The sequence below is a fragment of the Chenopodium album genome, chromosome 2 (assembly GCF_948465745.1).
Source record: "Chenopodium album chromosome 2, dcCheAlbu1.1, whole genome shotgun sequence".
NCBI classification, from domain to species: Eukaryota; Viridiplantae; Streptophyta; class Magnoliopsida; order Caryophyllales; family Amaranthaceae; genus Chenopodium; species Chenopodium album.
Window position 1 is genome coordinate 3,736,360 of NC_137835.1, and position 22,391 is coordinate 3,758,750.

Here is a 22,391-nt window from a genome sequence, read left to right on the forward strand (position 1 = left end):
TGTCATATTGGTTAGGTAGTGACTCTTGTTTTTATCGTTGTGATTAGTTTTTTTAGTTGGTTAATATTTTATTTATTTAATAATTTTGGCTAATTTTTAATTTATTGAATGGACCATTATCAAATTTTAGGGTTATATGCTACTTAATTTGATAATTGTGATTTTGTATTGATATAGGTTAAATCATGAAATAAAAAACATTAAATTTTTTTACAAAAAAGTTAATAATTAACCAGAAGAGGATTCCACTTCAAAGGCAAATTTGAATTCCGAAAGTAATTTGAGTGATGATAATGAGCAAAACACAAGTTTTGAGGGGCAAAAAAGATCTGGTACTATGAAAAAGAGATTGTAGTAGATTTTAGTGTTGAATCTTTGATTGATGATTTTGCTACTATGAAAAATCGTAGAGTACGATTCAACTATTTTTTTTTTGTAACAATAAAATACTAGTACATTTTAATTTTTTCCATCAATCTGTTGTTTAACAAGTCCGGCCAGGACTCGAAAATTCTGGCATCGCCCCTGTGTCCAAGGGTCTTTTACCAAAACGGCTAGTTTGATAAAAGTATTTACCAAAACGGCTAATTCTAAAATTTAATTTCCAAACTAGCTAAATTTATTGATTTGAAAGGATATTATTATTTCCATTGAACCGGTTCGGTTCACCTTCTTTGTTTTTTTTTTGTTTTTTGTTTTTTGGGTTTTATTTTTATTTCCTTAAAGATTTTGTTAAGTTGGAAAATTTAAGCAGTTGATTCGTGATATATTAACGTAAACAGTTGCAAGAACCCTAATTTCAATAAAAAAAATTAAAAGCCCTAATTTTTCATCTTGATCAAACCAATCATAAAAATTTGTAATTTCAAATAATATTGTTCTATCAAGACTACCACAAATTTATATGACGACAAGAAATTTCAAGGTATTGTTCTTTTTTTCATGTCTATTAATGTCGGTTAATATGTTTTTTTTTTTTTTTTTTTTTTTTTTTTGTTTAATGTGTATGATAAATAAAATTTACATATATTTATGTGATTATAATGGCAGATTAGACAATGGATATGTTCGGAGAACAATCTGCTACTCGATTACTTGATCTTGTTAGTCATTCTTGCTCCTCTGATGTGAATATGGATGAACTTATCTCGTACATAGTGGCTAATGAGGTTCCAATGCTCAATATATAATGAGATCACAAATAATATTGAAGAGAATAATATTGAAGTTCTTGAGTCTGAATTTGATATTGAATATGAAGAGCCCCACATTCTGATTTTATTGATCCTGTGCACTTTGAATATGCTGAGAATTACGAAATTAGTTCTTCTCGAGATGTTAGCCTTGATTATCAATTGCACAAGGGTCAAGAGTTTGGTGACAAAGATAAACTTATTGATTATGTCACAAGATATGCTATATCTGTGAACCAAACACACAGAGTCATAAAATCAAACAAGAAAGAAGGTGAACCGAACCGGTTCAATGGAAATAATAAGAAATAAATATTATCTTTTCAAATCAATAAATTTAGCTAGTTTGGGAATTAAATTTTAGAATTAGCCGTTTTGGTAAATACTTTTGTCAAACTAGCCGTTTTGGTAAAAGATCCTGTGTCCAAGCCATCATCTTCATTAGGATGAGATATTTAGGACCCCAAGTCTCGCTCAATGCAATATTCAATATATGTTATGTGATAACACATGTTATTATTAATATTTATTAAGAATACTTAAGTAAGGATTAAGGAAGATAATACTCCAAAGATTTGGAATACGTAGATGCTCATACATACTACAATTTAGCATGGTTAATGTGAGGGGTGAGCCGTATCAAGGCCAAGGATTCGAGGAGGGATGGAAGAGTTTAGAGTTGTATGGAGGAGACTTTGAAAGCAATGTATGAGGTTTTTTCATGATCAATTATGTATTGAGTCTTGGGAATAGGCAGGATGATAGTTCCATTACTCTTAAGCCGAATTAGATTAACGTACTTATCATAAGAACAGGTAGATATAAACAAGATTATAGCTTGTAAAATTTGGCCAAAAACAAGCAACATACTTATCATAACTCATCCAATAGAAATGTCAGTTTTTCTTTAATTTACGGAGTATAAATGATGTTATGGTATGATATAAGATTGTGCTTTGCACTTTCATTTGAATTATCAGAGTTTCAATTTCGGATTTTGGTGGTTTAATTGGTAGTTTTAACTGGATTGTGGGTTACATTTTTTGGATGATGGTTACTATTTTTGTAATTACTTCACTAGGATAATAATGGTGATACAATGTTCACTACATCTTTGACTCATTTACAATTTTCATTTTCAGAATTCTGTCTTGAAGCCAATCAAAGCAAAAAATGTTTGAGGAGATGCATATCAAAGGTCATTTTATACTAGAATAATTAAAATGTTGTTTTATTTTTAAAAAACCGGTGAAATTGTGAAATGTTGTATTGTTCCCGATAATTTTTCAAAAAATCTTACTACCTCCGGTCCAAATTACTCGCAATTTTAGGGTATTATTTGTGAGATATAAAATATTCTAAAGTTGCGAGTAATTTGGACCGGAGATAGTATAAAATACGTGTTTATACGGTATATAATTTCCCATAAAATACCGAACATCTCTATAGTTCTGCTCCTCCTCAACTGGTTAATGTTTCTTCCTGATATCGAGTGAGCATGAACACTTTGAACAGATGACACTAAATTATCATCACTTACAATTCCAAGATTTATTTAAACCCTCGAATCTTCAAGATTCTTCTCTCCAATTTAAGGTTTTCTTATATCCATTATTAATCACCCCTTTTCATCTTTTTGTCTGTAAATAGGGTTTTTTTTTTTTTTTTTTTTTTCAATTTCCCATTAATTTGTACCAAGTTTATTCAAGAATTCTATACAATCTATTTGCCTATTTTTCGATTACTCGGTAATTTCTGCTACCCTTTTCTAATTTGGTCATCTTGCGACCTGCAATTACTTTTTAATTACATGCAATTTCGTTTTTTGATCTTAGATTTCTTATTTTTTTTTTTGGAGTATAAAACATTGCAATACTATTTTTGGGTTAAATTGTTGTCTTTTATTTTCGTTTCATAGTTGAAATTTGCTTAAAAAAAAAAGAATGGATTGACTTTTCTTAATTGATTTATTTTTTTTTATTCTTTTTTCATGGTAGAATAATTATAATTGGTAGGAATGGCTGTTTGTTGAATTATGGAAAAATTGCATTGTGTTATATTATATGGTTTAAGCTTCTTTGTCTAATATAGTGTGGGATAGAGTAGTTTGTGTTGCTTCTCTAATCTTCTTTTGGTGCCAATCTTTGGGGGTTTTGCAAGTTTCATGTATTTTTGTGTGTGTTTCACACCTCTTGTGATTGTTTCTTTTATAAGATGCCTAGTCCTCTACTACTTTTACTTGTTAAGAATTTTCCTCGGAAAATATGTTTTTATGTTGTTTTTATTTGATGATATCTCTTAGGCTGTGTTCATCTAGTTCTCACCAAAGCTTTCCCACTAATGTGATCGATATGCGGATGTTATATATCATTGTAATGGTGCTACAAAGAGGTCTTGGCAATTGTCATTGGCATTTGTGTTGAATTTGTCTGTATTAATATTTAGGAATTTTTTGACATAAATTGGATCTTTTCAATGAATTGGGTTAGTTGTATATGCTCGAACTTTTAAATAGGCTGAAAATATTTTAGCACTGAGCCACTTATGTTGGGTCTAGCTTGTGTCTTGTTGTTGTGTCGAATGAGCTCTTTAGCAAAAGTTTTGCTAAAATTTGTTATTGCTCAGTTGTTTGTCTCCATATTCTTGTCAAAGAGGAAAGGGTTGGAGACTTTTGTTATTAATTCCATCTATGTAATTAGGTTGGTTAATTGTAAAATTTTGTTGACTCAATGCATTAAATCAATCTTAACACCAGTCTGTTTTCTCATTGGATTCATGTCGTTTTTCTATTTGTAAGGTTTGGCTTTCATCTCTAGACTCTAGTGAATGGATTAAATTTTTTTTTTGATAGATTTCAGCAAGGAGTGAAAATGAGCCCAATGATTGATGAGGACATGCTGTTGGATATCTTAGATAATTCTCTGTTAATATCCCCACCAGAGTATGGAATGCAGAACATCCTTGGCAATTGTGATTTTCCCAATGGGTATGGGACGATTTCTGCACAGAATAACATGCTAAGTAATTGTGAGCAAATAGAGGGTAATGATTGGAGAAAGGGAAGAACACTTTGTGAAGTGGAAAGGCAGTCGGTTTCAGAAGAATCTGAGAGTCATGATTTACCTGTTTGTCCAAATGGTGCCGAATTGCCTGCATCCAGTTTAGTGAAACTTGAAAGGGTAGAGGATGGATATGAAGAGTTGCCGGAGATGCCAGTTATGAATCCTAAACTACCAAGTGCTGTTAAGCATGAAGTAATGGATGAAGCAGCTTTGGTTCAACCTTGTTTACTTCCAAGTCCCCGTATCTCACCAAATCGTGGGCGCAATGGACAGAGATGTCCATCTCAAAAGAGAGTTTCTCCTGTCTGTGATATCCGTAGGCGTAAAATGTCTAGACTTGTTGAAACTCAGGACAAACATTTAGGAGAATGTGAAACAGTATCAGACATTCATGAAGCTGTTGTGAATAATGTAAATCAAATTGGAGAACAGCCTGATGATAATGTTTTACAGGACAAGATACAAGAAGATGCTGTTTTAGGAAATAGTGGAGATGTAGTTGAAGACCCTTTTGATTCACAAAAAAGTGCTAGTGTTCACATGAATATGCAACCACCCTTGTTTAGCAAATTATCTAAGAATAAGGGACAAGACAATTTATGTGAGGAAAGCAATTGTGAACAAGGAAAGGGAATGAAACAGTCAGATGGTAATGGAAAACAGAAAACATTTTCCATCAAGAAAAGAAATAAGAAGAAAACCTCTGCTGGATTATCTTGTAGCAATACCAAAGTGGTAGAAGGTAGAAATACAGGTGTTGAGAATGAAAGGGGCATGAGTATGGTGCAAGGCCCAAAGTCTGTGCCTAACCCTCTGAGAGAGGGGAAAGAGGGAGTTGAAACCTCCCAATCAATGGCTGGGGTAAAGATGAAAGAGGGGATGAAGCATGGCTGTGTTATGAGCAACAAAGTTAATTGTTTATCCAATACAAGCGATGCTCGCCGTAAAGTACGAGATACATTACGCTTATTTCATGGTGTTCTCAGAAAGTTAGTGCAAGCAGATGAAAATAAGGCAAAGGGCCGAGTGGATGCAAGTATTCAGATAAGTGTTGCTTTGAAGATCTTTAAGGATCATGGAAAGCATACTAGTGCTAAAAAAATGTTGGGGCATGTCCCTGGAGTTGAAGTAGGTGACCTTTTCACCTATCGTGTGGAGCTTGATATTATTGGGCTTCATAAGCCGCTCCAAAGTGGTATAGATTTCATCAAGCTAGATACGAAGTTAGTTGCAATAAGTGTTGTGGCTTCTGGACGCTATGATAATGTTGTGGACAACTCTGATGTATTGATATATGTCGGTCAAGGGGGGAACATAGCTGGCGGATGCAAGCAGCTTGAAGACCAGAAGCTTCTAGGAGGAAATTTAGCGCTTAAAAATAGTATTGATAAGAAGAATCCAGTGAGGGTTGTTCGAGGATTTAAAGAGAGGAAAACAATCCGTGGTAAACGTGTTACAATTCCGACTTATATTTATGATGGGCTATACACTGCTGAAAGATGTTGGCAGGAATGTGGACCTCATGGAAAGTTGATCTATAAGTTTGAGTTGAGAAGAATTCCACATCAGCAAGAGCTCACTTGGAAGAAACTTGAGAAAGTAAAGAAATCAAAGAATTCTAAGGCACAGAAAGTTCAAGTAGAAGATATTTCTAAAGGTAAAGAAGAGACCCCAATTTTTGCTGTCAATACAATAGATGATGAGAAACCCTTGCCATTTACCTATATTACTTCAGTGATGTACCCTGACTGGTGTCGGCCCTTACCTCCCAAGGGTTGTGATTGTAAGGATGGATGTTCTGATTCAGAGCATTGTGCTTGTGCCCTCAGGAATGGCGGTGAGATCCCATACAATTACAGTGGAGCACTTGTTGAAGAAAAACCCTTGATATACGAATGCGGGCCTTCATGCAAGTGTCCTCCAACTTGTCACAATAGAGTAAGCCAACATGGTATTAAACTTCCTCTTGAGGTCTTCAAGACTGAATCCAGGGGGTGGGGTGTGAGATCATTATCTTCCATTCCATCAGGTAGCTTTGTATGTGAGTACATAGGAGAGATCCTTGATGAGAAGGAAGCCGAACAAAGAATTGACGATGATGAATATCTTTTTGATATTGGGCGAAACTACAATGATCCCACTCTTCGTGATAGGCTTTCAGCTCTTATGCCTGACATGCCATCCAAATTTAGTGCTATAGTAGAAAATGTTGGTTTTACCATTGATGCAGCAAAATTTGGGAATATTGGGAGGTTTATTAATCATAGCTGTTCTCCGAACCTTGTTGCACAAAATGTCCTTTATGATCACGAGGACAAGAGGATTCCTCACATAATGCTGTTTGCATCTGAGAATATACCTCCCTTTCAAGAACTTTCTTACCACTATAACTATACAATAGACCAGGTTCTTGACTCTAAAGGAAATGTCAGGAAAAAGAGTTGCTACTGTGGTTCAGCAGATTGCACTGGTCGGATGTATTGATGAACTTGTGCAACTTGCCTTTCATGTAAGCTCTCTTAAAGATATTAGCCAAGTTTTTTACTACATATTGAAAGTCACAAGTTTCTAGACCATTACTGTACCATCTTTATATTCATTCATGTATGCTGTGTCCCAGCATTAGCCTGAGTATTTTTATTCTTATGTGTGCGGTACCCCTTTTGCTTGATTAAGTTGAAGATCTTTACATTTGACATTGTTTCCTAATTTTTTATAAATTTCTTTTCTGTATATATCTGATTTTGACTTTCATTTTGTTAATTTATGACAATTATGATATTAAGTGAAGTTAAGCAAGTGTTATGCATTCTGACTTTTTGCTCTCTGTTTTCATCTAGTAATTTATGAAGGGTATAACCACGTATCATGGCTATTGTTTTAATGAATTGGGGCGGATTAGAAGGTTTTATGTTTTGCATTTCGAAACGATTTTTTATTTTTCATTCAGTGGAGTTGGGGTTTTGGGTGGGTGGGGAGGAGGGTTCGGCCTAGTCAATTTGCATTATGTACATCCTTGAAAGTAACAAGTCTGTAGGTATGGTATTGCCGTGAGTGGCCAAGGTTTTCAGTAATTACTGCAGTGTTTGTTCAGTTTATGATGCTCATCTATATGCAGGACGTAGTTAGCTTAATTTTACTTATGATTGAAATATAGGAACTGCGGTATTGGTAGTTTGAACCATGTCATTTGAGGGTGTTTGTTACTTTGCTTAAGGAATTAGGTTTTGGATCTCTCTGTTTCTTTGGAGGTCTGTTCAGCTATGCAGTTTCTGTTTAGGTGCATTGCAGTCTCAATTAAAGGATCGAGCATCTTTTTGAAGTTTTATAAGGTTTATGTTGGTATATGCTTGTAGAATGGAAGGACATTGAAAATGGTTTGTTATTATATCATGATTTGAGACCTTCTTGTAAACTTTTTCGATTTGGGAGGGCAAAGAAGTGGAAAGTTCTTGCAATTCAATGGAGGTTGTCATTAGGAAAAGTACTGATCATTCATTGATACTATGTGTAAGTAAGACTTGGTCTTTGACATTGGTAAATACCCTGGATATTTATTTTTGGATGAAAATTTATAATTTTCTCATATAATCACTGAATTTGAATCGTAGACGCATACAGTTTCTGCACTAGAAGCTGAGTTTTAGTAATAAAGTGATTGAAGGTGTAAAATTAGCAGTGTATTGTTATTGAATTAACTGGTTTGTTTTCACTTCATTTCTGATCCAATAGTAGCTCTTGATTTTATGCATTTGAAGTATGGAATGTGAGGATTTTGGGGGAAAAAGGGGTTGTTTGGGGTGAGCGGGAGGGTGCTGACCCATTTGAGTGGTAGCAGGACAGTCTAGAGGACCTTTCACAGAAATCAGGTTTTTGGTTGTTCTGGTGGGGGTATCTGGTGTTAATTCGTTGTGGTGCGAAGGAGACTGTTTTCATACGAACTTCAAAGTATTTTTCATTTTTGGTGATTTATCTCCCCCAGAGCACCTTAAATTCAGGCTGGACAATATTTAGGGTGTAACCGTGTAAACATCTCCATTATTGCTGTCATGGTCTCATCTGATGTCAAGTTAATTATTGTTTTTGAATAAATTCATAATCTGAATGAACCTCAACGAAGTTTGCATCTTCATGTTGCTTGCACTTGGTGGATATAACATTAATTTTTGTTCCGAGTCTTGCCTTTTTGGATCATATTGATCGTTGATCTGTTAATTCTGTATGAAAATCAATTTACCCGTGTTTCTTCAATTGCAGGAAATAGCAGAGGAACATATCACAGGATTTTTGGTATGCCAAGACCCCAAAAAGGCTGGTTTTCCTGCTTTGAATCTTTACATGATTGATTTATGTAGTTTTGTTAGGTTTCGGAGATTGTTGAAATCAGTTTGTTTACATATTTCAGTCTTAAATTAATAAAATCATAGATTCGACGTATCTTCTGTGGTAGTATTTTTTATTCAAGGTTAGAGCCTTAGAGGCGGCTGTAATTAATTAGTTGCTATCATCTTTTGTAAGTTGTAGTTACTTTTCTTCCTTGTTAATGGGATCAGCATAATTGAGTTCTGGAGTCTACCTCAAGGGTGGCAGGCAAAGGCAGCACTCAATCTAAATCCATTATACGGCAGGGCCAAAATTGTAATTTCATTTGGGTTGATCAGTCATCAGTGTGTTTGCTTGTGTTTGCTGTAGAATGCTGATGCATTAATTTATATTCATTAGCTGATGTTTTGTGTATTCTTTACTCCCTAATGATATTAATGCTATGCCTTTGTTCGGAATTTGTAGTCACATTGTTTTAACCCTTATAATGAAGGAGATGCTATCTTACATGTGTAGACCAATTATTAAATATTTATTTCGAAGTATTATTTTATAAAACACGAGTCAAAACAATATTGTACGAGGCAATTAATTGTACCAGTAGTGTGAGTTGATAAACGCGTATCCAAAATATTAAGAGTATTGAGGAGCAAAAAAGCAATTGAAGCCAGCAACAACAATCACAAATGTCAACTTGTACAAAAACGTCCATATCAGAATGCATAAGAATCAGTTATCACCCTTCACAATTCCTACCTTTTGTTGTAGCAGTATAGTTTTTTTGATTTCCTTTTGTGGGAATGAAGAGGCACAAAAATTAAAGGTGATTGAACTTGAGAGTTTAAGGATTGAATGCAATTTCCTAAATTAGTTAAAACCGCGTAAAATCCACTTGAAGTTGAACATAGTACCTACATATATAGTGAATTAGTGTACTGTGAGTTTTGAGAAATTGAAGCAAGAATGCTCTGTAAGACACTAGAACGTCTAGAAGAACACAAACACTAGGTGGTAGGACCAATTGTTGTGTGTTCGAACTGTTGGGTGTTACTATTCTCAAATTCGCGTACAACCGGTTGAATCTTGCAAGGTATAAACAAGAGATGTAAAATTCGCGTATACATTATTATTTTGAAAATATAATTTATATGTATATAATATACATATACTACTCCCGTTTTATATTTTTTACGATTTTGGAATATTTTATATCTTACAAATAATATCCTAAAGTTGAAAAAATATAAAACGGAGGTATAGTAAAAAAAATTGATAATTCTATGGCAAAGTGGCCAAGTGTGGAGAGTTACCGACAAATGAGTAGGCCATTGTGACACTCATTTAGTACGAGGTACGTTGTAGAAATTTGAATGTTATTGTTTTTTTATTATCATGATTATTAAGGGAGATTATAGTGTTATTAAAGCCTACAATTCGCAATTTGCTAGTGAGGCACAAGTGGGAATTATGTGGAACGTCTTAACCCCACCTTCAAAGGGGGTTTTGGATAAAGGGCGTGTTCGGCAAAATATAGATGTGGAGGTAGCTGTTAGCTGTGTAGGTAGCTGTTAGCTGTCAACAAGCTGTTAGCCGTGAAGATAAATAATTTAGATATGAGTGTTCGGTAAAGTAGTGGTTGACTAGCTGTTACATATAAAAATCAATATTTTATTTTTAAAACTATAGATTAAATTTTCAACAGCTACTTGAAAAGCTACCTCTAATTTCAAAAGCTAATATTTCTAACTTTTCACAAAAGCTACCTCCACCACTAAAAGCTACCCTAACCACTACTTTGCCAAATACTCACATTTTTTGTTGAGTAGTGGTTTGACCAAGTCAAACCACTAAAAGCTACCTAAAAGCTACTCAAAAGCTAACGCCGAACACGCCCAAAGTCGGCATTTGAGCGTGCTTAACGATCTTTTATACACAATAAGGTTTATAAATGATTTAAGAGTTAAAAGGGTACGCTAAGGGCCTGTTCACATTTACTTAATTTCATTTCAGTTCAGTTCAATTCAATTTCAATCAGTTCAGTTCTGTTCAGCTCCTAAATTCCCTCTCTCATAAAATATTTATTTCAGCTCAGTTCAGCTCCAAATCTCCAATCAGTTCAGTTCAGTAAATGTGAACAGGCCCTAAGATAATACAAGTTTTGTTATAGACATGTCTTTGGCCTTGTGGGCATAGACCATTGCCACCCGTAATTGGTAACTAGTTAGGGCTTGCACTTGGATCGATGTTGCTTAAATTTGTAACAGACGACTCATTTAGTCCTTATATGAGTTAAGATATAATTGATATATATATATATATTTTAAATAAGTAAGATACCAGGTGCGGAGGGGGAGGGGGTCTCCCAACTTCCCATCCTATCACAGAAATTGGGGAGAGGGAGGGGATGAGAATCAAACCCAATCCCTCCCCATCTCCTATGTATATGACTTCATGTATAAGACATAATTGATTAGTTATCATATGTATGGATAATGGATCAAAAATTCAAAATGTTTAAACAAAGCTTTGATCCAATGGATACATAAAACTAGATTACTTAGTTGAAGTATCGACCTCATTTGAAAAATAACGACTTCATAGTTAAAAAAAATCAATAGACCGAGACCTTGTTTAGTTCACCTTATTTTTACTTATTTCAGAAAAAATAATAAGTTCATGTCAAATCATATATATATATATATATATAAAAGAGTTCAGATCAGATAAAAAAAAAAAAAACTTTAGATTAGATCATATCAAAAAAAATAAGTTCAAATCAGATAATCGTTTTATGTGCAGTTTTTTTATCGCTAAATATCTTTAATTTCGTAATGAAAAAAAATTATTAAAATCACATTTTAACAAAATACACATTATTATGAATCTAATAAGACCCCACGTGATATATTTTTTTCCATAGAGATTATCGTATTTTTAAGGTCAAAGTTTGGTCAGATCAGACCAAACCAGATCAGATTAGACTAGATCAGATAAGTTCAGATAAGCAAAAATAAGGTAAACCAAATAAACCCTAAAATACACTTAACCTAAATTAGATCACAATTAAGTTATACTGAATGGATTGACTTTCCATTTAAGTATGCATGATTTGATCCAATCCTATAATGCAACTTGCTAGCCACCTACATATGAATTCAATCATAGTCATATGCAAGTATGTGGTTAAAAAACAATTACAGACTACTTATTAATTAAACTCAGGGTCAAAAGCTAGATTGAGAAAGCAACTTAATCTTAGAAGTCTTAGATTTCAAATATAATCATTCAATTTCTTTAATAGAATTTAAGCAAAATAAACATAATTAGTTCAATAGTGGGAAGGCAAAGGTGATCATTGCTTGTGCCTTCAATAAATTCATTTTCCCTAATCAAAACACTACTAGAAAAAGCTCAACTACCTAACTCAACTATGAACCTTTTCTACTGCCTAACGCATTATAAATATTGGTAGCATATTGTAAAGTTAATACCTCATAAATTCCCAAATTCAAACCAATTTTTTTTTTTGTTTGAAAAAAAAGGGTTTAAGATAAGATATATGGGTTCCATAATTAATAATTACACGTATGATACTGTAGTTGTTGTGCTAATACTCCTGCCTGCATTAATTTGTTGCTTAGAAGAGCCCATCTTTCGTTCCAAGGCAACCTATTATCATGCTATTGATGGTCTTGGAACCCCAAGTATGTTTATGTTCAATAACTAATTAGAAGTATTATACATGAATTTTTACATCATAAATACTTGTACAATCGTACTTTGGCTTATCATAATATAATTCATTTCGTATTGTACTTTATTATTAAGAGTAATTTTTATTGATTTTGTTTAATTTTGATTTATTTATATGTAGCAGTAATAATTGTTAATTTATTTGACTAATTCGATCATTAACTTTGTTATTTGAGATAATTTAAATTAATTTAATTTAATTTGCTTGACAATTAGGGGGAGGGTGTGGATATGGTGAATATGGAAGAGTTATCAACAATGGAGATGTAGCTGTGGTTACTTCTTCTAAACTCTATAAGGGTGGATCTAGTTGTGGTGCTTGTTACAAGGTACGTAATCTTACTACTATCTCCGTTACATATTATGTAACTTTTGGGCATTATTTGTGAGATGTAAAAAAAATTCAAAAGTTGTACATAATATGTAACGGAGGTAGCTAGTATTTCTTTAATCTTAACTATTCCAAAAAACGGAAAAAAAAATAAAATAAATTCTTATAAGCTTTAATTTGATTTTCAAATAAGTCCCTCATGATTTTTATCTAGCTATTTATTTGAATATATTAGGTAATTTAAATAAATTAAGAGCACATTTCACACTTAATTAGCTTCCCTTTAATTAAGATTCATTATAATTGGTTTTGGATACATAGGTTAAGTGCAAGGAGGCAGTATGCAAGGAAGACGGAGTGGTGGTGATGGTGACAGACTACGGTGTATCAGACGGCGAAACGGACTTCATATTAAGCAGTAATGCATTCAACAAAATGGCAATGCCTAATTATGAGAAGGAGTTAAGGGATGATGGTAGAGTTCCCATTGAATACCAAAGAGTTGCTTGCCAATTTCCTGGAAAATCTCTAACACTTAAGGTTGCGGAACATAGCCGTTTTCCTTCTTATTTGTCATTTCAGTTCTTGTACCAAGCTGGAGATGCTGATATCACTGCTGTTGAAATGTTTGAGGTATATACAATTACCTTTTTTTTTTATAAAGAAAAATATATTTTTTGTGTAATATTTTTCTTTTAACTTCATGCATGGCTCAAGCTTATTAAACTTTAAACCCTAGAAATAATTATAATGTATATGTCCAATAGGAAAACAATTAATTTGAATTTGATTGTTGATTGGATCGAGTGGAGAATTAAACAAATAGAAACTTTTTAAAAACCTTTCTCTCCAAAATTTCAAGTAATGAATTCAATGTTGAAATTAATCATCATAATTTAATTTATAAGAGGATTAACATTAACAAATAATGGTATATAGTAGTTCATGAATAATTAATGTATTAATATTAGTCACCTGTGACAATTAAACAAATACGTTCAATCCACCACCATTCAATTATATAATAAATTACTAGCAATTACATACTGTTTTATTACGATGAAAAATATAGATGTGACCGGTTGCATAAATAGGCTTGCGCATATTTTTTTTGACACTTATAATGAGACATCATTTGTAAAAGCTCTATCTACGTTCATGTATATTTGGTGATGTTGTGTTTAAAAAATGTACAGGAAGAAGCCCTAGAATGGAAGAGATGTCGGAGAGCGTACGGAGCAGTTTGGGACATAGCAAATCCACCAAGGGGTCCTCTAACAGTGAGGTTCTTCTTAGATGGAAGTGTAAGTAAGAGAGCTAGATGGGTTTTGGTGCCTAAAGTCATCCCTACTTATTGGCAAGCTGGTGTTGCTTATGATACTTCTATTCAACTTAATCAATTAGATAATTAAGGACTACTTTATTCATGTTTAATTAATTATATATATGCTGGATTCTTAATTAAGATATGATCATGCATCATTGTATGATTTTATGGAGCAATCCTACTTAATTAAGTATTTTTTTTTTTGTTTTATTTTAAAAGCCACAATTGGCTTCTTTAATGAGTGAGGGGTTTGATTCTAGTTATTACTAGAAATTATTGTATTTTTCCTTTAATTTTCTATATCTCTTTTAAGTTAATTTTATATAACGAGTTTTGATTTGAGCTTTTTGATTATGTTTGGAATTTGGATGTAATAATAATGTGCTATATACTACATAGATAGTATGATATATTTTTATGTATATTATCTTTTGTTTTAATAATTTAATTGATTAAATAAGCATTGAAGGAGAAACACATACGTGGTAATTCACAAGCAAAGAGAGAAAACATGTTATAGGGTTGCAAGGATAACAATAAATGCTCAAAGGTAAAAAGAACCCTATGAATAGCGAGATAATCAAACTTGAATTATTGTACTCAAAATATATGAAAACTTGATTTTAGCTTTAGTAAAAAAAGTTTAACTATACAAAAACCAGTGATTACTTTATTCTTACATAACAGTCTAATTAATTATCAACATACTAAAAAACGAGACCAATTTAATATAAACTGAACGAACGTCTCATTATTTGATTACTATTTGGTATAAACCAAATCGAATTGACTAAATAAGTAGTAAACCAATTAAATATTTGATAGGTCAACTTTAGTGAATTTGAAGAAGATAGCTTCCTATAGAAAGTTTGCTCCTTAACTATAAGACTATTGACTATAGGGCGGTGCTTTTACCAAGCATGCTCAAATTTAAAGTACTTTTTACACTAAATTAATTGATGATCATGTCTTAACTTCTAAGTTTAGTTTGCTTATCTTGGTCCTTGATCATTAAACTTGCATTGATCTCCAAATGCAAGGCATGATGATTGCGTCTTCGTTAATCTTGGACTTAAATAAATTAGTGAAGTAGTCAGCATAATTATAGAAGCTAGCAAAATTCTCAAGATTATCTTTATCAACCAACCTTAAATACACACTATTTCCATCTAAATTTAGTCGTTATATCATAATAATGTCATTGTGTTCACTCTGTCTCACTTTACAATGAAAACTTTAATAATGATTATATAAGTTTTCTTTTTAATTATTTTTGTGATCATACTTCATTGATTTTTCTGTTGTAGATTTTTCAAACATACATTCAATTCAAAACATGTTGACAAGGGAGCATTAAAAAGTAATTAAACATAGCAATAGGAATATATTTTTATTACAAGAGACATTAGTTATTGCATAGTAGTACATATATATAGTCCCAACTTTTATTATTGGTAATTCATCACTAATTCATCTAATAAATAAGGAAATGAAATTTCCACCTAAAAGAAAAGGAAATTAAAGTACCAAAGTGATAAAAAGTGCTGGAAAAGTTGGGACTAATTAAGGTAACATTGAATAATAATGCAACCTTGAATGGTTTTCATAACAATATATAGTTTGTAAGTTTTAAGAAAGTTGAATAGAAGTGTCATAAACAACACCAGCTTGCCAAGCAAGTGGGATGACATTAGCAACAACCACCCATTTTGCTTCAGCAGTAACACTTGCACTTGCAAAGAATCTAACTGTTAGCCCACCTTTTGGCGGATTTTCCATGTCCCAAACTGCACCATATGCCCTCCTACATGCCCTCCATTGTAGATTTGCCTCCTACACAAATTCAAAGGTTACATTACAATGATATATAATTAGTAGTCTTATATACTACCTCCGGTCCAAATTACTCGCAACTTTGGAGTATTATTAAAGTTGCGAGTAATTTGGACCGGAGGTAGTAGAACATTTTTGTGTAAGGTAATGGCTCTCTATAGGTGGGTATGTGATGGGTTGACACGAAATTGGTCCAATATGGCAAGAGCCCATTGTAAGCCTGACACGACATGAGTAGCTCATCATCAGTGGGCCATGCATGGACTTCGTTTACAAAACTTGGTACAAACACAAAAAATTGGTCCACATGTTGACTTGCTTATTTTTAAGTTTTAACCAGTCAGGCAGTCATTCCACAAACACATCATGTCTTCAGATCATGTGGGTTGGACTGTGCATGAGCTGATCCTTTTTTCAGATTAGTACGAGTTTGATACAACACGACTTTTTCATAACCCTTTTCTAGTACATCTAATTGAAACACGAGGCAGATCTTATCATGACGTACGATCATTGGCACATTGACTTGTATATGTACCTCATAAGAGGTCACACATACAATTTGTTATTCAATAAATTATAATGAGACCGTTTCATCAGTTTCGTACCTCAAAGATTTCGACCGCAGTAATGTCGTAAATTCCAGCCTGATAGTAAAAAATCATGACAAGGTAGTTAGGATAATGAGCATGCTCATGAACTTTAAGCATGAGATTGTTGCCTGGGTGTCGGCATGGAACTCGTTGGTATTCAATGTTAACATGACCATATGCCTTGAGTTTAGCCTCCATGCCGGACTCGGCCATCTTTGCGAATGCTTGGCCGCTCAGAATGAAATCGGATTCATGACTTTCACCGTGGTCCGTCACCACAACTTCAACTCCGTCGTCATTGCATTCTTCTTCTGTGCACTTTATCTGTAATTTACACCCATAGAAAATAACATTAGTCATGCATCGTCTTATAAACCCGTTACATTATTCTTACATGCCATATTGCCATGTATGTACAATGCTTGTAAACACGTTACATAGTAGTGAAACTTAACGAGTCATGAAACATATTTATAAAATCGGGTAACAACTCCTGAGTCCTAACAAAAGGTGGTAAAATTTAAAAAATCCTATCTACGGAGTAGTATTTATTAGAATGTACATGCATGCATAAAATAATAGTTAATTATAAATAGTAAAGTTAATATATGAATCTATATACCTTATAACATGCACCACATCCAGCTCCATTTCTAAAGAGTCGTCTGGGAACAGCAGCTACGTCACCATCATTCACAGTTCTTCCGTATTCACCGTAGCCACATGCACCAGCTAGTCATTCAATCAAAAAACAAGATACAAGTTAATTTAGAATGCACAAATATATAGGCCATATTAGCTACAATGCACAGATATGCAAATTAAAAGTATTCAAGACTTTTGAATGAACCTATATATTGGACTTGATTCCTCACACCTAGAATAATATTAAGCCACCAATTTTAGTTAGAAATAGTTTGAATACCATACGTCCATATCAGACCCTTAAATCAAGGAAGAGTAATTAGGATCACATGAATCCTCAATCTCAAAAATGTATTGAGTAACGACCAAGTACCTTAAAGTCACAAGATATAAATATACAGAACGGGTTATGAATTAATTAAACAACCTTCTTATATATACATAATACATTATACATGTACTATACATAGACAGTCAAGAAAACGAATACTAAGTGTGCATGCATACTTGGGGTCCCTTTACAATCAGGGCTGCCGTAGTAAGTAGCTTTTGACGATTCTTGAGAGTAGCACAATGTTGGCAAGGAGATAATAAATGTAAATACAAAAACATAACAACCATATTTAAGTGGAAAATACCCCATTTTTTTTAGTACTAAAATACCCTAAATACAAATATTTAATAAGGTATAGTAAGTGATCAATTGAAAAGAAAGAGCCAATTTCTGAGTAATGGGATAGCTAATTAAGGCATAAGCTACAAATTCCTATTTATAGGAATAGAATTAGGTAATGGTACATTGGTAAATTAATCAAAGATTTTCCACTATTAACCTCCACTAAATTAATAAGGTGCTTAAGCTGCATTGCACTTACTAGAAAGCTTAGGGTTTTGGACAAATGTACGTACAACAATGTAATTTTGACTTTATCTATAATTGGTACTTGGTTGTTAGATTGTGTGTCAATTACATATAGAATGGAAGGTATAAATAAACCACATAGCATTATAAACTAATTAGTGTATGTTTTTATAATTACATTGGTTAATCATAAACTATGAAGCCAATGATTAATTACCAGCAGGGATTTGTACTTGGAGCTTGTGACGCGTTTTCACTTCTATATTCCCCAATGAGAATAATTTGCGTGGACCGGGTGCACAATTATAATCTATGTCATGTATTTTGATTATGTTATTATTTTAAGGATGACCCAAAACTAAACATTAAATCATTGATTTTAACCACAAAATGAGTGATTCATGGAATAGTGATCTGAGTCTAGTGTGTGCTGACATAACAAATTAATAGTGTGTTCATCAGATGCATATGAATGATCAAAATTTGTGTCATTAGTAATAGATAACAAATCGTGAAATATATATATATGAGCCCCAATTATACTACGTATTATTTATGGTACTATTTTTCTACATATGTGACATTATACCTATATATTGCTGGTTGATAAGCAGGTAATAATGCATTAGTATATATAGATCGAAAACAAACTCAACCAAAAGGTTAAGCTAGCTGATAGGCATAGTTGGTCCGGCTAGAGTTGATTTTATATTATGTCATTCCCCTCACATGAAAGCTCTTTGGAGTTGAAGAGTGAATGCAACATGGACATTCTTAGTTATAACATGCGCTACGTATCTCATGAGGAGGGTAGAGATTTTAAATGTGACCAATTCAACTAAAAGTCTTAGGGTCTGTTCTCATTGATTGAACTCAGCTGAACTGAAATGAATATTTTATAAGAGAAAAATTAGGAGCTGAACTGAATTGAACTAAAAATAAACGTATAAGAACATGCCCTAAGTTGATGGTTAGAATTTCATCCCTAGATATGTGTTTATGAGCTTGATGATAATTACTCCGCATACTATGATTGCACTTCATTATAATATAAATCTAACTTACAAAGTTAAATTAAAATATAGCTAGGTTTAATTTGCTCTACTTGTTATTATTACTAAGCTTGTATCAATTAAATTTAGTTAAAATAAGTTCAGATAAATTCAGTTAAAAAGAATATTATACGGGCTTTGACAAATACATTGTAAGTAACTCTGTTAGCATATTACTATTGAAGTTAAGCCATTAATGATAAGATAATGTAATTCAATAAAGAATTAGAAATTTGAGTTATAATTTCTAAGACCTACATAGAATTTATATCATGTAATTTTAGAAAAATCTCAATAATTTAACTTTTACAATATAATAAGTTTCTATGATTGTTAGTTTAAAGGGTCAAACTTGTGCGATGAAAGTCAAAATTATTGTAGTTATAAAATGGCGCATTCTCTGTACCTTAAAAACACATTTCGAGTCTAATTAGCTCAAATAAACAAGTTCTAATAAGGTCCCATATATTTCCATTTGGTTTTAATCAGGCTCAACAAGTTTAATTTATACTCTTGCAATCAGGTGTATCTGTGTGTAATAACATCCAATCAGGTCCAAATTTATTGCTTGCTGCATTAGGAATTCTCTTCGTGAAGAGGATTTCCAAATATAATGTCTTTCCAAAAAAGTACTCATACCAAATATGATAGAAAACACAATACCATATTGTCGATATCTATTAAATTTTTTGATAATGTAAAGTACAACAATCTCCCTCAAACTCGAGACAATAATTCAATCAATAAGTACATAATACATGTCCCGACTTTATTCATTATTATGATAAACTAATCACTAATACATAATCTATAAAATAATACACGTATTGTAATACGCTGGTATAGTACTTCTAATACAAAGTACTTCGTATTAAACAAGCACTCCATACATATTTTGTGGATCAAATTGAAATTTATTGAGTAATTAGAGATTTTAAGCTGAGAAAATAATTAGTTTAAGAAAGTTGAACATTAGTTTCAACGGTAAGACCAGCTTTCCAGTAAGCAGGAACAACATTTGAAGCAACCATCCATTTGCCTTCAGTTGTACCACTGCCGCAAGCATAGAACCTCATTGTGAGCTCCCCTTTCGGAGGATTGTGCATGTCCCAAACCGCGCCGTATGCCTTTCTACATGGTTTCCATTCTTGTGTATCCTCCTACATAGATAGATGTTTATAGGAGGTTAGCGAAATTATTTAAAGTACAAAAATATACGTATCAGAAAATAAGTACAAGCATAACATTTACAGTACAACCAAGACTATTTTTAGCTCATTAGTTTATTTAAAGAGCTCTATCTACCAAATAAATCGAGCACAGTACAACTCAATTATTATATACATACAAATTATATATATGATAGTTGTGCATATATACCTCATAAATCTCAACCGCGGTGATATCATACATTCCACCTTGATTCAAGAGGACCAAGGCTAAGTAATGTGGGAAAAAGCTATGTTCATGGACCTTAACCATGACATTTTTGCCAGGATATTTGCATGGAACTCTTTCATATTCAATATTTACATATTCACAATCTAGCAAGTCCATTTCTTTTCCTGGCTTAGCCATTTTGGCATAAACTTTGGCACTTAGGATAAAATCTGCGTCGTAGGTGAATGCATGGTCCGTAGCTACAACCTTCACACCCTCTTCGTTGCACTCTGGTGCCTTGCATTTTACCTGCATCCAATTCAAAATTAGTACACCTTTGTAAGTATATTTAATGTTTAACCATAACATAACGGCGTGTATGATACGCACGTTGTGCTGTAATACTCGTGTTATTATGATTTATAAAGTTGAATTTAATTTATGTATAATTTTGTATGGAAATCTTATGTTATTAATGTTTATATTAAAACTTATCGATCTTGGTTTCAAAAAAAAAAAAATAAAAAAAATATCAATCACGATGTTTATTTATATTTTTTTTATCATCGTGAATCTAATTTAAATTATATTATTACTCGATACCATATTTGAAGTAGTAACGGATGACATTAAAAATGTTTGTTAGTTTTAGGTTTAGAGTAAATATAGAGAGGATATATATATACTTACCTGATAACAAGCACCACAACCGGTTCCGTTTCTAAAGAGTTTAGAGACTGCTGCTACATAGCCTCCATTAGCAGTTTTACCATAGGGACCATATCCACACGCTCCAACTATTTGCACATAATAAAAACGACCACATTAAAAATAAAAATAAAAAATCACAATACTCACTCCATCCAGATTATATTTATCACGCTAGTAGTTTAAACTAATGTGATTATATGCGACTATTAATTCTAGATAGACAAAGGAGTCATTTATGATTTATCATGAATTATAACAATAATGTATAACTTACCTGGAAACGATTTACAATATGAGCTACCATAGTAGGTTGCTTTACACATTTCTTGTTCATCTGTGGAATGACATAATGTTGGTAATACTATTGCCATAACAATTAAAATGGCATAATTTTGGATAAAGGTAAAGGCCATTTTTCTCATAAAATGGTGAAATAATCCAAAGAATATAACTAATAGGGTGACAATTTCTTAGTTAAACTAAGTAATTAGCTTAATGTTGAATGAGAAGTTTATAATTAAGCTTCACATATTTATAAGGAGGTTTTATGATTTTGACATATTACCTTTTTGATCCACTAAAGATATAGGAAGGCAATGGTGTGCCACTAAATTTTGAGGTTTGCTACATGTATTAATAGAGAGGCTGACAAATAATACTTTAACTTAATAGCTTAATTAATTTATTTCCTTGAGCTAGTATGTATTCAAGAAGTCAAATTTAAATTAATGTTATATGGTTGTTAATTAATTAATGGGATCATCCACTATATAAACATATAATACACCTTGCTAATTCCAATATTAAAGTGGGGTTGGTGATTATATAGTATGTGTAGTGTGTACACATCTAGTTAAGCATAAATATTAAAATTTGAATAGCATACAATTTGATCATATATTATACCGAGTACATATACGTTGTATATCATAGCACATGTAATATAATTGATCATGAACAAATTGTGATGATTTGTATGATATTCAACTTTCAGGATTTTATCAATGTGCTAATGTTAGGAAGTAATAATTTGCAACCGAATTTCAGAAAATTGCCTTGTTAGGGCCTTAGGGGCGTGCATGATGAAAACCAGGGGTGAGCAAAAATTCCGGGTAAATAAACCACGAACTACTAATGTAGTTGAGCCCATGCATTTTGTGTAATCCCCCGTATTTTTTAAATATTTTATAAATGAAAATTTATTTTATTTATAATATTTATTTGTTATTTTTCATAATTTAATTTCAAAAGTTTCAAATTATTAATCTGGGTCGAAATTTATTTGAACAAATTATTTTATGCACCTTTATTCTACAATTTATGTCC

At 32.5% G+C, this 22,391-nt stretch overlaps 3 protein-coding genes and 1 pseudogene across 4 annotated transcripts; 2 read left to right on the top strand and 2 right to left on the bottom strand.

The window, feature by feature from the left end:
* The first annotated feature begins 2,637 nt into the window (after positions 1-2,637).
* LOC145580025 (histone-lysine N-methyltransferase, H3 lysine-9 specific SUVH6 pseudogene) lies at positions 2,638-8,745 on the top strand (annotated as a pseudogene). Its single transcript, XR_014099258.1, has 3 exons — positions 2,638-2,941; positions 4,045-6,764; positions 8,513-8,745. The product of XR_014099258.1 is annotated as a histone-lysine N-methyltransferase, H3 lysine-9 specific SUVH6 pseudogene (transcript).
* Positions 8,746-12,117: 3,372 nt separating this feature from the next.
* LOC145580035 (expansin-like B1) lies at positions 12,118-14,380 on the top strand. Its single transcript, XM_081637355.1, has 4 exons — positions 12,118-12,282; positions 12,548-12,660; positions 12,984-13,295; positions 13,859-14,380. The coding sequence occupies exons 1-4, from the start codon at positions 12,138-12,140 to the stop codon at positions 14,072-14,074; spliced, it is 786 nt and encodes a 261-aa protein (XP_081493481.1). The 5' UTR covers positions 12,118-12,137; the 3' UTR covers positions 14,075-14,380.
* A 1,238-nt stretch (positions 14,381-15,618) lies between these two features.
* LOC145606414 (expansin-like B1) lies at positions 15,619-17,703 on the bottom strand. The gene is made up of 4 exons (XM_081662360.1): positions 17,568-17,703; positions 17,038-17,147; positions 16,431-16,739; positions 15,619-15,822 (listed from the first exon to the last, which is right to left on the bottom strand). The coding sequence occupies exons 1-4, from the start codon at positions 17,701-17,703 to the stop codon at positions 15,619-15,621; spliced, it is 759 nt and encodes a 252-aa protein (XP_081518486.1).
* A 2,227-nt stretch (positions 17,704-19,930) lies between these two features.
* Positions 19,931-21,478, bottom strand: LOC145606430 (expansin-like B1). The gene is made up of 4 exons (XM_081662361.1): positions 21,340-21,478; positions 21,045-21,151; positions 20,355-20,663; positions 19,931-20,134 (listed from the first exon to the last, which is right to left on the bottom strand). The coding sequence occupies exons 1-4, from the start codon at positions 21,476-21,478 to the stop codon at positions 19,931-19,933; spliced, it is 759 nt and encodes a 252-aa protein (XP_081518487.1).
* Positions 21,479-22,391: the final 913 nt, after the last annotated feature.

Coding starts and splice junctions, on each gene's coding strand:
- LOC145606430 (XM_081662361.1), bottom strand. CDS start 21,478: ATGGCCTTTACCTTTATCCAAAATTATGCCATTTTAATTGTTATGGCA. Junction 21,152..21,339: donor ATATTGTAAATCGTTTCCAG/GTAAGTTATACA, acceptor ATGTGCAAATAG/TTGGAGCGTGTGGATATGGT. Junction 20,664..21,044: donor GTTGTGGTGCTTGTTATCAG/GTAAGTATATAT, acceptor AATTGGATGCAG/GTAAAATGCAAGGCACCAGA.
- LOC145580035 (XM_081637355.1), top strand. CDS start 12,138: ATGGGTTCCATAATTAATAATTACACGTATGATACTGTAGTTGTTGTG. Junction 12,283..12,547: donor TGATGGTCTTGGAACCCCAA/GTATGTTTATGT, acceptor CTTGACAATTAG/GGGGAGGGTGTGGATATGGT. Junction 12,661..12,983: donor GTTGTGGTGCTTGTTACAAG/GTACGTAATCTT, acceptor TTGGATACATAG/GTTAAGTGCAAGGAGGCAGT.
- LOC145606414 (XM_081662360.1), bottom strand. CDS start 17,703: ATGGGGTATTTTCCACTTAAATATGGTTGTTATGTTTTTGTATTTACA. Junction 17,148..17,567: donor TGATTGTAAAGGGACCCCAA/GTATGCATGCAC, acceptor TTGAATGACTAG/CTGGTGCATGTGGCTACGGT. Junction 16,740..17,037: donor GATGTGGTGCATGTTATAAG/GTATATAGATTC, acceptor TGTAAATTACAG/ATAAAGTGCACAGAAGAAGA.